The 13,128-nt window shown below is 48.7% G+C and overlaps 1 protein-coding gene across 1 annotated transcript in view; it reads right to left on the reverse strand.

The window, feature by feature from the left end:
* Nucleotides 1-13,128, reverse strand: part of LRRC75A (leucine rich repeat containing 75A) — a 101,510-nt gene that overhangs the window by 36,627 nt on the left and 51,755 nt on the right. The window contains exon 2 of the mRNA XM_044675612.1: nt 12,082-12,210. Within this exon, the coding sequence (XP_044531547.1) occupies nt 12,082-12,210 (129 nt within the window). The remainder of the gene's footprint in view (nt 1-12,081; nt 12,211-13,128) is intronic.

The following is a 13,128-nucleotide window of genomic DNA, read 5'->3' on the forward strand; positions in this document are numbered from 1 at the left end:
AGAGAGAAAGAAAAAATGAAAGCGAGAAGGAAAGAGAAAAGGAAAGAAAGAAAGAGGAAGAAAGAAAGGAGAAAGGAAGGAAGGAAGAAAGGAGGGGAGGAAGGGAGGAAGGGAGGGAGGAAGGAAGGACAGACGGGGGTGGGGAAGGAAGAGGTAGTGGAGAGGAGGTTTTTTTGGTTTGTGTTTCAAATCCAAGGGAAACCACATGTAGCAGCTGACCATGCCTTCCAGTAACAGGGGAAACACATTGCCAATCCAAACTGGCAAAGGGATCCATATTGGCAAGAGGAAATTAGTCAACCTGCCAAGGCTCAGGGAAGGACCAACCCAGATCTGGGTCAAGAGCAAACTAGCCAGAGGACATCTTGGCCTTCGTTCAGGGAGAGCCCAAAGCGTCTGGGCTGAGCTGGCGGTTGAACTCTCTCTCCTCCGGTGCCTTTGGCCTCCCTCCCCAGCCCCGCTACTCTCCCAAGGACAGGATGTCTCCATCTTGGGGCAGTCACCCTAGGTCCAGTGGATGACATGTGGTGGGCTGGAGGGAGGGCAGCCCTATTCTCTCCCCATTAATGATACCTGTGGGACATGGGGCATTGGTTGGTCTTGGATTCATTGAAATATCCAGGACAGAGTCTAGGTGATTTGGGGAAGTCCTTTATTCAAACCCCCAAGCTCCCCAGAGTACCCTTCCCCAACTGCCTCCAAATGGGAGTTCATGGGAGTCACCCTTTAAGGCAACAGTCAAGGTAGGGACTATCTTCAAGTAAAGTTTCCTTATTTGGAAATAGGGATGTTAAGTGACTTGTCCAAGGTCTCACACACAAAGGTAAATTTTCCAGACAGTATTTGAACCTGGGCCAAGTGACTAGCCTGAGGTCACCAGGTAGTTAAGCAGGGTCATCAAGTCAGAGGCAGAAGGGCTATTAGAGGCTATCTGGTCCAACTCCTTCATTTTACAGGCGAGGGAACTGAGCACTGGAGAAATTAAGTGAAATTAAGTCACCTGGATAAGAAGGAACAGCTTCAGGATTGGAACTCCAGACCCTGGGGCCAGGGTTCTTTGCATTGCATCACTTTGCCTCAGATCATAACAGCTCAGGACTGTAGTGATCCTCCAGTCCCACACCTTTGACTAGAGAAAAGGAATCTCAGCAGGGAATTGCTCATCATGGGAGAGCTGAGATCCAAACTGCAGTCCTCTGACTTTAAATTGATCATTTTCACCCTGCCTCCAAGGCCCCTTTTCTTGCCAGGGAAAAACATGGGCATCTGCTCCCCAGCCCCAAAACAGAGAGGGTGATGGACCCAGAGAAGATGAACAGCACAGCCCAAGGGAGCCTGATTCACCAGGAATGAAAAACCCGGGGAATGTTCTCGAGGGATTTCCTCTCCTCAGGCTCAACCCCAACTCCTGCCCTAACCTCTCACCTGCCCTCCAGTCCCGCCCTATGTCAGGCTTCCTGTGCTAGGCTACCCTGCCATCCTCTGAACCCTGAGGTGTCCCTAGATGAACTCATCATCCCACCACCTCCCTTGTGGCATTCCTGCCTGCGAGGAAGTACCTCCGGAACTCTAAGGATAATGTAGATAATTATAGCTCCCATTTCTAGAGCACTCCAGAGTTCGCAAGCCCCTTTCCTCAGCTCAACCCTGTGGGCGAGAGAGTGCGAGCATTATCAGCTTTATTTTGCAGGTGGGGAAACTGAGTCTTGGGGAATGAATCAACTTCCCCTGGGTCAAGCAGTTCCTAACTGCCAGAGATGGCCTTGGACCTCCTCGCTCAAGCTGATGCCTCTAACCGAAGTACGAAGTACGCCTTATACCTTCTGTCCTTCAGTTGGAGCCTGCGGACTTCCCCTGATGATGGGGAGACAATGTGGGACGTTGGAGATGGGGGACCCAAGTATGAACCCCACTTCTGGGCTCATCCCTTCCCCTTCCTCGGCCCCCATTTCCTCAAACACTTACTAGCTGTGTGACCCTGGGTAAGTCACTTAACTGTCTCAATTTCCTCATCTGTATAATTAGCTGGAGAAAGAAATAGCAAACTTGCTCCAGCATCTCTGCCAGGAAAACCCCAAATGGGGCCAGGAAGAGTCGGACACAACTGAAATGACCAAACAACAAAAAAAGATGAGGGCTGGATAAAATGGCCTTGGAGATCCCACCCAACTCTGCTGAAATCTCTCAGGAGGCAGGGATCCTCCCCCCTGGGGTCAATCAATTAACCGACAAGCACTTATTAATCACTTTCTGTATTCAAGGTCCTGTGCTGGCACTGGGGACACAAGTACAAAGAATGAAACGATCCCTCCCCGGAAGGAATTTATGTTCTAATGGAGAAGACAAGGACACATGCATAAATACTTTGTATTTTACTTCTTTGTCTAGAGATACATTTAACCACTATTTATATTTATTCGCTCTACAGGGTGTTATAAGAGTCTTTTGTTGTTTAGGCAGTTCAGTGGTTTAAAAAATAAATAATTGTTTTTTAAAGATCATCAGGCCAAAGGGCCATAGAACTAGAGCTGGAAAGGATCTTCAAGACCACAGTCTATCAACGGTCGGCAACCTTTTTGGCCTGCGGAAGGAGAAGGATGGAGGTGGAAGGCGCTGGAATATGGGGCAGGGGCGGAAGGGCCCCCTGGGGCACATCCTGGGGCTCTGCCCGGACTGGCCCATCGGGAGGTGGCGTCAGATATGGCTCAAGAGTTGTATGTTGCCGACCCCTGGTCTAACTCTTCGTTTGTTTGTTTTTTTATAGATGGGGAAACTGAGGTTAAAGGATTTGCCCAAAGTCACACAGGAAAGAATCAACAGAAACAGGATTCAAAGTCAGGCCCTAATCCAGGACTCTTTCCATTGCATCAAAGCTGCTTTCCAAGCCTTTCCCTGGCCATTTTACAGAAGAGGGAGACCGAGGCTCCCTCAAGGACACACAGGTTAGCCAGAAGAAAATCAAGGATGGAGATCTAAGGCTGGGAGGACCTCAGAAGCCATCTGATCCAACTTCCTTATTTTACAGAGGAGGGAATTAAGGCCTGAGAAGATGGAGTGACTCGCACCCAGGGTCACACAGGAAACAAGCATTTGAGTCAAGATTTGAACCCAGGCTCTTGGACCCCAGAGCCAGGGCCCTTTCCTTGTCCTGTCCTAACGGACCCAGGCCAAAGGCCCCGAGGATCCCTTGCTGCCCAGGAACCCCACACCCAGCCTCTGGAAAAGCCTGAAGAGAGAGCAGAGGTATCATCCTACACATGTTCTTGGCGTCGAGTTTGACAAGGAAAACAAGCCGGAGAGAGAGAAGAGATTCAATCTGCTCCCTTTCCAGGCAGTAAATTTGCTCTGATTAAAAGCGGCAAGCACTCCAGACAATTACTCCGGAGAAAACACATCCTTCCTGTGGGGTGATTCCCCACCTGCTCCCCGAGGATGCTGCTTTGCCTCAGGTGTCCCTGGTTGTGGGGAGCTCTGGGCCAATCTCTCCAGCTTCTCCTACCCCACATGCATTTATGTATGGGTGCATACATGTACATACGCCCACCCACCATCCCCTACTCCCCTGCCCCAAATATGGGGCCAAAAGCTTGACTCCAAATCCTGCCTCTGATACCTATCGTTTGTGTGACCTTGGACAAGTCTCTTCTCCAGCCTTGGCTTCCTCACCTATAAGATGAGCGAGGGGGAGTTCTGAGGTTCCTTCTAGTTCTCTGCTCCAGGAGCCCACAGACCTCTATTCTCCATCCTTGGGAATTTCTTTTTTGAAACTCTAACTTTCCAGTCTTAGTAACAATTCTAAGATAAAAGAGCAAGGGCTGGGCAAACCGGGTTGAGTGACTTGCCCAGGGTCACCCAGCTAGAAAGAGTCTGAGGTCACATTTGAATCCGGAACCTCCCATCTCTAGGCCTGGCTCTTAATCCTCTGAGCCACCCGGCTGCCCCTTCTCTCGGTGATTGATTCCCACGTCTCACAGCCCTGACGGCCAGAAAGACCTTCAACTCTAACCCAGGCCTCTCCTGCGGCATCAGGCGAGTCCGATTCCTCTGTTCAGCCCGCTGATCCCCCAATCCCACCAGCACTGATCCAGTGACCCTCCATCTCTCCATTCTGGGTCTTCTCTCTGGCTGCCCCTCATACCTGGAACACTCTTCCTCCTCTGCTGCAGCTACTGACTTCCTTCAAGTTTCAACGAAAATCCCACCTCCTACAGGAAGCCTTCCCCCCAACCCCCTTATTTCCTATTGATTGTGTATATAGTTTGCTCTGTATATATGTTTGCACATTGTTTCCCCATTGGATTGATTGTTTGTTGTGTTTTGTTTTTAAATTCTTACCTTCCTTCTTAGAATCAATACTTGTATTGTTTTCTACAGCAGAAGAGTGGTCAGGGCTAAGCAATGGGGGTTAAGTGACTTGCCCAGGGTCACACAGCTGGGAAGTGTCTGAGGCCAGATTTGAACTCAGGGCCTCCTCTCTCTAGGTCTGCACTCTATTCGCTGAGCCACCCAGCTACCCACCCCTTACTGGATTGTAAGCTCTTGGAGGACAAGAACCTTCTTTTGCCTCTTTTTGCAGCCTCAGCGCCCAGCACAGTGCCAGGCACATGAAATGATCCCTGCCCTCAGGGAGCTTATATTCTAGCTTATTCTTTTCTGGGTGGTCACAGACCCCTCGGGCCCTTTCCTAGGATCACAGGCTCAACAGATCTAAATTTGGAAGGGATCTCCCAGGCGATTCCAGTCTGACTTATCTCATTTAACAGTTGAGACAACGGAGGTCCGGGGAAATAAAGTCATCTTTCCAGGGTTCCATACACGGGGAAGCTTCCCAGGCAGGACTGGAGCCCAGTTCTCGGCCTCCAGGGCGGGCCAGTGCCCTTTCCGTGGTTCCACGATGCCCCTCTGCTCCCCCAGCTCTCCTCACTCCCTCCCAGGGGCAGCCTTCCTCCCGGCTCCCTCCCTAGGAGCCGGCTAACAAGGCTCGCCTTGCCAAGATCAGCCTTCTCCGCTCCCACCCAATTCACCTGATTAGTCCTCATTAGATCAATTAGGCCCCACTTCTCAGCAAATCACTGGAATCGGGGATGCCGCCAAGGGAGGGCATGAGCTAAAGAAAGCCAAGTCCTGCTTTTTCCATCTCTTGTCTTCTCACGTCTCCCACTAGACCAGAGGCCTGGACCTGGGAAGGACCGCAGATGCCATCTCATCCAACCCATTAAGTAAGTGGCCTTGGGACAGACACTTCCACTCTCCGGGGCCTCAGTTTCCTCTGAGGACCTTTGTCTAGGTCAGTGGTTCTCAGGACCCCTTCACACTCCTAAAAATTACTGAGGGGGCAGCTGGGTAGCTCAGTGGATTGAGAGCCAGGCCTAGAGACAGGAGGTCCTAGGTTCAAATCTGGCCTCAGCCACTTCCCAGCTGTGTGACCCTGGGCAAGTCACTTGACCCCCATGGCCCACCCTTACCACTCTTCCACCGAGGAGCCGATACACAGAAGTTAAGGGTTTAAATAAAAAAAATTACTGAGGACCCCCCCCCTGCCAAAAACAGTTTTTGTTTATTTGGGTTCTGTCCATTTCTATTAACCATGTTAGAAATTAAAGCATCTTAGCATTATTGGGAAATAGTTTTGACCTCATAGACCCCCCTGCAAGGGGTCCCAGGGCCCTTGGGACCCCCAGAGCCTCCTTTGAGAACATCTACTCTATAGGATAGCCGAGGCCCCCTCCTGCTTCTAAATCTAAGATCCCTTCGGTACAGGGAAGCCGGATGGAGGGGTGGGGAGGAAGAGAAGGCTGGGCTTGGAGTCTGAGGGTCTGGGTTCAGATCCCACCTCTGTCACTCCCTACCTGTGTGACCCTGAGCAGTCCCTTGGCCTCCCCGGCCTCTGTATCCTCATCTGTAAAATGAGATACTTGGACTGGACGGCCTCTGAGGCCACTTTCATCTCGGAATTTGTGATCCCATCGTCTGATCTCTCTGATCTCCGTCAGTGGGAAGGGGAGAGATAAAGGCCAGGATCAATTAGGCTTCGTCTTCCCTGCAGTGCTGTCAGCTTTATCGCCTTGTCTGATTCATCTTCCTATCTCTTCCCCGCACGGAGCTCAGTAATCTGGATGGAGCAGGTGCTGATTACTCTCCTTCCCCCTCCTTCTCTCCCAAGGGCAGGGAGGGAAGAGGAGAGACATTCGGTGCAAAGTTCCTCCTTCCTAATCTAACCCCAAGGCTCCCCCCCAGCCCCCCAGCACGATCTTGGGCTGGCCACCCCCATCTGATCTCAGGGACCAAGAACGTTCCCCTCCTCCTCGACCCAAAACAAAACAAGACATTTCCACATCTCCAATTATAGGGCGAAGCCGTGAACATCCAAAGGATTGGGCTGAGACTCGCCCGAAGTCCCCCAGGAAGTCAGGATCGCCATTCGAGGCCAGGAATTTCTGGTCCTCGGGCAATGGCGCTTCAAATTCCGCCAGCCAAACTCCCAGCCTCCCCGAAACTCCTTTTGAAATTTCCATGTGCTTATTTGAGGGCTCAGACCAGGCAGATTATGGAAGGGGGTCATGAAAACGCCTGCATCTTTCTCCAAAGGTCCCCACACACTCTAAGTCCTGGAAAGGATGGGGGTTGTCAGTAGGTTTGCCCTCATTCGACGGTCTTTGCCATTAAGGAACTTGATAGATTATGACTTCTTCTGTCTCTCCAATTAAATTGCATCTTTTTAGCTAGTTGGGAATAAATGTTCATAATGCATAGAGGGAAGCTCATTCAAATATAATTCTGTAAAGTCTACACCGCCTCCCCCAACTAAAAAAGTCGTAACTTAAAAACAAAACAAAACAGGGACTCATTAAAAAATGGGAAGAGAGTAGTTCAGTGGAATGGACTAGACGAGGAAGACTCAAACAATTGAAGATAATCCAGGGAGTGGTAAATCTGAGAAAATGAGTCAATTGGGGGAGAGAACTTTGACAAGAACTGCTGGGAAAACTGAAAAGCCATTTAGCAGAAATTAGGCTGAGACTGTCAATATCCTATAGAATTCATCACAATAAGCTCAAGATGTATCATCGACCCAAATATTAAAGATATGGGTATTTTAAAAAATTTCAAGAGATTTGAATCAGACCTTTCACAAGTGTGGCTGGGGAGTGGGAAGCTGAATTCTTAACCAAAAAAGATAAAATTGGGGGCAGCTGGGTAGTTCAGTGGATCGAGAGCCAGGCCTAGAGACAGGAGGTCCTGGGTGCAAATCTGGCCTCAGATACTTCCTAGCTGTGTGACCCTGGGTGAATAGCTTAATCCCCATTGCCTAGCTCTTACCGCTCTTCTGCCTTAGAACTAATCACAGTATTGATTCTAAGATGGAAGGTAAGGGTTTTATTTTTTTAAAAAAAGGGATACAATTGATCAAAAGGATAAAACAGGCAATTCAAATTACCTGGAATTCAAGGGTTTTTGCATGAACAAAATGAATGCAGATAGAATAAGACAAGAAGCAGTTGATTAGGAAGAAAACTATGGCATGAACTATTTCTCATAAGGGTTTGATACCCAATACATACAAGAAACTAACACAACTGAATAAGATCAAAAGCCATTGCCCAATAGATTAATGATCAAAGGCCATGGACAAACAGTTCTGAAAAAAACAAACTATTAATTATATGAAAGTATGCTCCAAATAACTAATATGAGAAATGTAAGTATAAGAACTCTGAGTTTTTATTTCAAAGAAAATTATCAATGGTAAAATGTAGGGTTGGTTAATATTAGAAGGGCTGAGGGAAGATGGGCTCATTAAGCCATGCCAAGAAGCATTTTTGTTGGGGGCAGCTAGCTGACTCAGCAAATTGTGACCCAGGTCTAAAGACAGGAGGTCCTGAGATCAAATCTGGCCTCAGATACTGCCTAACTGTGTGACTCTGGGTGAATCGCTTAATCCCCGTTGCCTAGACCTTACTGCTCTTCCTCCTTGGAACCAATATTTAGTATTAACTCCAAGATGGAAAGTAAGGGTTAAAAAAAAAGAAACATTTAAGTTCCCACTATGTGCCACTCTGCAAACCGATTCAACCAATAGCAATTTGGAATGATGCTAATAAAAGTGTCCATATCATCTGGTACAGAGATTTTTCATTGCAGGGCATTTACACTGAAGAGGTCAATGGGGAAAAAAAAGAAAGGCCCCGCATATGTCAAAAAAAAAAAAACCTATAATAGTGCTTTTCATAGTAGTAAAGAAGAGGAAACAGAGTAGATGGCACATTACATGGGACATAGCTGAACAATAGTGGCACATGAAGCAATGTTATTACTGTGCTCCAAGAAACAATGTACATGGCACAGCTAGGGAGTTCGGTGGGTAGAAATTCAGACCTGGAGATGGGAGGTCCTGGGTTTAAATCTTGCCTCAGATATGGTCTCATTGTGTGACCCTGGGCAAGTCACTTAACCCCACTTGCTTAGCCCTTACAGTTCTTCTGCCTTAGAAGTGATGCTTAGTATTAATTCTAAGACAGAAGGTAAGGGCTTTAAAAAAAAAAAAAAGAAGAAAAAAATATGTGATGAATTCAGAAAAGCACAGGAAGATTTGTGTGAACTGATGCAAAGTACAAGTCAGTCAGATCGGGAATGAACACAACAATGTAGATAAAAAGAGTCATTAACAACAAAATAAATAAAAGTGAAGGCTGTGCAATTACAATAATTGTTTCATTCCCAAAGAAAAGAGGTGAGAAGGTTTCCTTTCTTTTTTCAGAGGAATGGGACTCTGGGTGTAAAACTCTGTATATAATGTTAGACTTATTTGATGCCTTGGCTAGTTTTATTGATTTTCCCCACTTTGTTAGAAGGGATAGTTCTTGTGGAAGGGGAGTGGCAAGAGATATATTGGGAAATATAGGTGATATAAAACGAAAGTTACCAAAAAAATATTTTTAAGCCCTTACCTTCTATCTTTGGTTTCATACTAGGTATTGGTCCCAAGGCAGAAGAGTAGTTAGGCTTAGGCGATGGAGGTTAAGTGACTTGCTCAGGGTCACACAGCGAGGAAGTGTCTGAGGCCAAATCTGAACCTAGATCCTCCCAACTCTGGGCCTAGTGCTTTATCCACACTTAGCTGCCTCAATAAAAATATTTTTAAACTCATTTTTTCACTTTCTCCTTACCTCCTCACACACACATGAATTGCTTAGCCAGCCTTTGCTTCAAGCTTTATAGTAAAGGGGAACTCACTCCCTTCCAGAGCAGCCCAACTCACTTTAGGACAGTTCAGATTGTTAGGAAGCCTTTCTGACACCAAAGCCCTAAACCTGCCTCTGGCAACTTCCAGCCATCTGAGTTCTGCCCTCTGGGGCTGAGTAGAACAAGTTGAATCTCTGCCTCAAATGATAGCCCTTCTAATACCTGAAGGCAGTTATAAAGTCTTCCTTGTGTCTCTTCTTCTCCAGGCAAAACACCCCCTCCTATCAGAGGGAATGTGAGAACCAGAAGGGACCCAGAGACAGTCCAGTCGAATCCCTTCCCTTCCCAGCCCTGTCACCAGGAGCCAGTCATTATTATCGTTTGATCACCTCCCAGCCGCCTACTACTGTACGCCACTCAACTCTCACTCCTCACTCCTCCAGTTAATTAAAAACAAGTCCTGGAGACAGAAGAATGCTTCTTATATGGGCCAGGAGTCCTTCTTGCTAACCGCTTGCCAAGTCTCATCCATCTCTCTCTCTCTCTCTCTCTCTCTCTCTCTCTCTCTCTCTCTCTCTCTCTCTCTCTCTCTCTCTCTCTCTCTCTTTCCCTCTTCCCACCTCTCTCTCTCTCTTCCCTCCCCGCCACCTCCTCTCTCTTCTCTCTCTCTCCCAGCTGGGAACTATGGGTATTGGGGATCTCCTTCCTTCAGCCCCACGAGCAAGCTAAGACAATTTGTCCCTTGTTCCTTAGGACAGAGAACAGGAAAGAAGTCTATGGGAAGGCTCTTTTTAATTTATTAACCCTTACCTTCTGTCTTGGAATTCATACTGTTCTAATACTTAGAACCAGTAAGGACTGGTTCTAAGACAGAAGAGTGGTAAAGGCCAGGCAATTGGGCTTAAGTGACTTACCCAGGGTCACATTGCTAGAAAATTTCTGAGATCAAATTTGAACCCAGGATCTCCTGTCTCTAGGCCTGGCTCTCTATTGACAGAGCCACTAACTATTCTCTGGGAAAGCTTTTGATCAGCTCTCTGTCTCCAGTGTCCTCTGGAGGAGCCATTTCCTGCTTTCATGGGAAAAGGAAAACCTTGCCTTGTACCAGAGGGGCACATGGAGAACATGGTGGTGGCTTAAGGGATTGCCTTAAGGACAAGGGCCAGGCAAACAGGATTAAGTGACTTACAGACATGAAACTAAGTGTCTGAGTTCAATTTTTTTTCCCAATTTTTATTTATTTATTTATTTATTTATTTTTTAAACCCTTAACTTCTGTGTATCGGCTTCTAGGTGGAAGAGTGGTAAGGGTGGGCAATGGGGGTCAAGTGACTTGCCCAGGGTCACACAGCTGGGAAGTGTCTGAGGCCGGATTTGAACCTAGGACCTCCCGTCTCTAGGCCTGGCTCTCAATCCACTAAGCTACCCCAGCTGCCCCTCTGAGGTCAAATTTGAACTCAGGTCCTCCCAACTCCAGGCCTGAAGCTCTCTCTACTGAGCCACCTAGCTGCCCCATCCCTTCATCCACAAAGGAGGACACTGAGGCCTGGAGAGAGTCATTTAGAAATTTCTAGGACCAAAGGCTTAGAGCTGGAAAACACCTCAGAAGCCTTTTGACCTTTTTTACTAATGAAGAAACTGAGGAATTGCTTGTTAGCTCCATGAGGAAGGGGAGGAAGAAGGGAGAGAAAGAACATGAATCATGGAACCATGGAAAAATCATTAAAAACAAACAAAAAAAATAAATTCCCAATTAGGAAACTGAGGCCCAGAGAAGATAAATAATTGCTCAACATCAGAACAGCAAATCTGGGAGCAGATGCCAGGTTCTCTGACGCCAAGCCCAGCGGGATTCCCCTACCCCAAGGAGAACGTAGGAACCCATTTGTATTGGCATTCCTCCTTTCCCCAACGAGAAGCTGCTTCTTTGGGTGGCTGTGGGCAATTCCCTTCTGGAAGAGAAGGGGAGAGGAGAAAGGGGGCTGGGAAATTTTCAGAGGAGGGAGCCCAACCCGCCAAGCACAGCGCCTCCTCAGAGCCGCGGAAACAAAGCCCACTTTATCAGGCAGGGCGAGTCCAGTTCCCAGTTCCCACGGCTTCCCTCCATCCTCTCTTGGGCGGAGAGGACTCCCCACTGGTGACGAGGGGCTGCTGAGACGGAGACAAAGAGTCCGGAGCAGTCCCCAGCAGCCACAAGGGAAAAGGGCAGATGTCTTCCTCTGCTCCTCTTTCAGGCCCTACAACTTTTGGAACCTCCCAGCGGGCAAAGGCTATTTCCAGAAGCTGGGAAATGCTTTGAGACTTAGCTGCTGGCCTAAGCTAGACCCCATCCATGTCTTTAAACCCTCAACTTCCCACAGCTCTTGTCTGGGAAATGGTCTGCTCTCTTCCCCAGGCTCTAAGCCTTAGGACAGCTGGAATGGGTACAGATTTCTCAGCCAGGCTTCTCTGGGTCAACGTACCCTACATCCCTAGCTCCCAGGGTGAGGAGGGAGAATAAAGAGCACTCTGGCTTGAGAGCCAAGGGATCTGGGTTCGAATTCAACTTTTGGTGCTTACTACCTCTGTGACCTTGATAAGTGACATCAGGTTCCCCATCTGTAAAATGAAGGGGTTGGACAATATGGCAAATGGGGGTCCTTCCAGCTTTAGAACTATGGTCCTATAAGTCATTTAAAGTCTCTGGGCCTCAGTTTCTTCATCTATAAAATGGGAAGCGGTTGGACAAGAGAGCCTCCAGGGCCCCTTTCAGCTCTAGAGCTATGGTCCTATCATTCTCCTGGGGTATACCAGATGGGCTCCATCTTCCATCACTGAATATCTCAGTGAAAAGAAAAACCCAAACAACCCCATGCCTCCCCCCACAATTTAGCCACCCCAAGAGACAATGTAACCTACTGGCTTGGGGCAATGCACGTAGCGGGCCAGGCTGATGATGAGGTCGTGCGTGATGGGGTCCACCAGGTTCCGAAAGCTGGCATAGCGGTAGAGGACGTCATCCAGGGATGTCGACTCCATGCCCAAGTCCTGTGGGAGTAAAGGGAGGAATCGAGGTGAGGGGCAGCAGCCTTTCCAAGCTGGTGAGGTATGTCTCGGGTTCCTGGTTCATTCAGCCAGGGACAGACTAATTGTTGGGTTCTCCCAGAGTGAGCCCAGCCCTGACTACCGTAAGGCTTCGGCAGGCAGTCGAGGACTGGGAGAGGGGGTGCAGAGGGCTCCCTCCAGCATGGCTCCCTCCCAGCCAGTCAGGGAGAGGAGAGATAGCTGCCTGGGACCCCTCACCTACAGCATCCTCTAAGCGGCTCTGCCTAAAGCGAGCTAAGGATGTAGTTAGGAAGAATCAGCACCGGCCTTGAAGTCAGGGGACCCGAGTTCAACTCCAGCCGTGCCAGATAAAATGTATGGGACCTCGGATAATTCTGTGAAACGGGAGGGTGAACTTCATGCCTTCTACAGTTCCCTCCAGCTGTAGGAAGAGAACAAGCCCGGCTTGGATACTGGAACCTGGACGATCATTCCGTTTCTCTCAGATCTGCCCTGTTTTAAGAAAGCGGATGAATCGCTGCCTCAGTCTACCTTCCCGGCTCCCTGGCAGACTTGCGCTGAGCCTCAGCCCCCTCGCCTTGCCACCTTTGGCCCAGAGAGGCCTGGCTGCGGGTGGGCTCAGAACAGCCAAGGGTTACTGGGTCTGTAGCAGGAAGGAGGCCTCTGAGGCTCGCTGCTGGTGTCGACACTGGGTACCGCACTTAGCTGGGGGACAGGATGTTTGGTAAGATCCTTTACTAAAAACAAGGGCTCTTCACCTTCTTTGGGTCCTGAGGCAGGTTCGGTCCTCCCTGTCTGACTCGGACGAACCGGCGAAGCCCGCGGACCTCTCCTCAGAACGATGGTTTTAAATAATTGCCAGAAACGCTCAATTCCACTGGGACGTCAGTAGGGGCCAAG

This window comes from Gracilinanus agilis, chromosome 4 (genome assembly GCF_016433145.1).
Source record: "Gracilinanus agilis isolate LMUSP501 chromosome 4, AgileGrace, whole genome shotgun sequence".
Lineage (NCBI taxonomy): Eukaryota > Metazoa > Chordata > Mammalia > Didelphimorphia > Didelphidae > Gracilinanus > Gracilinanus agilis.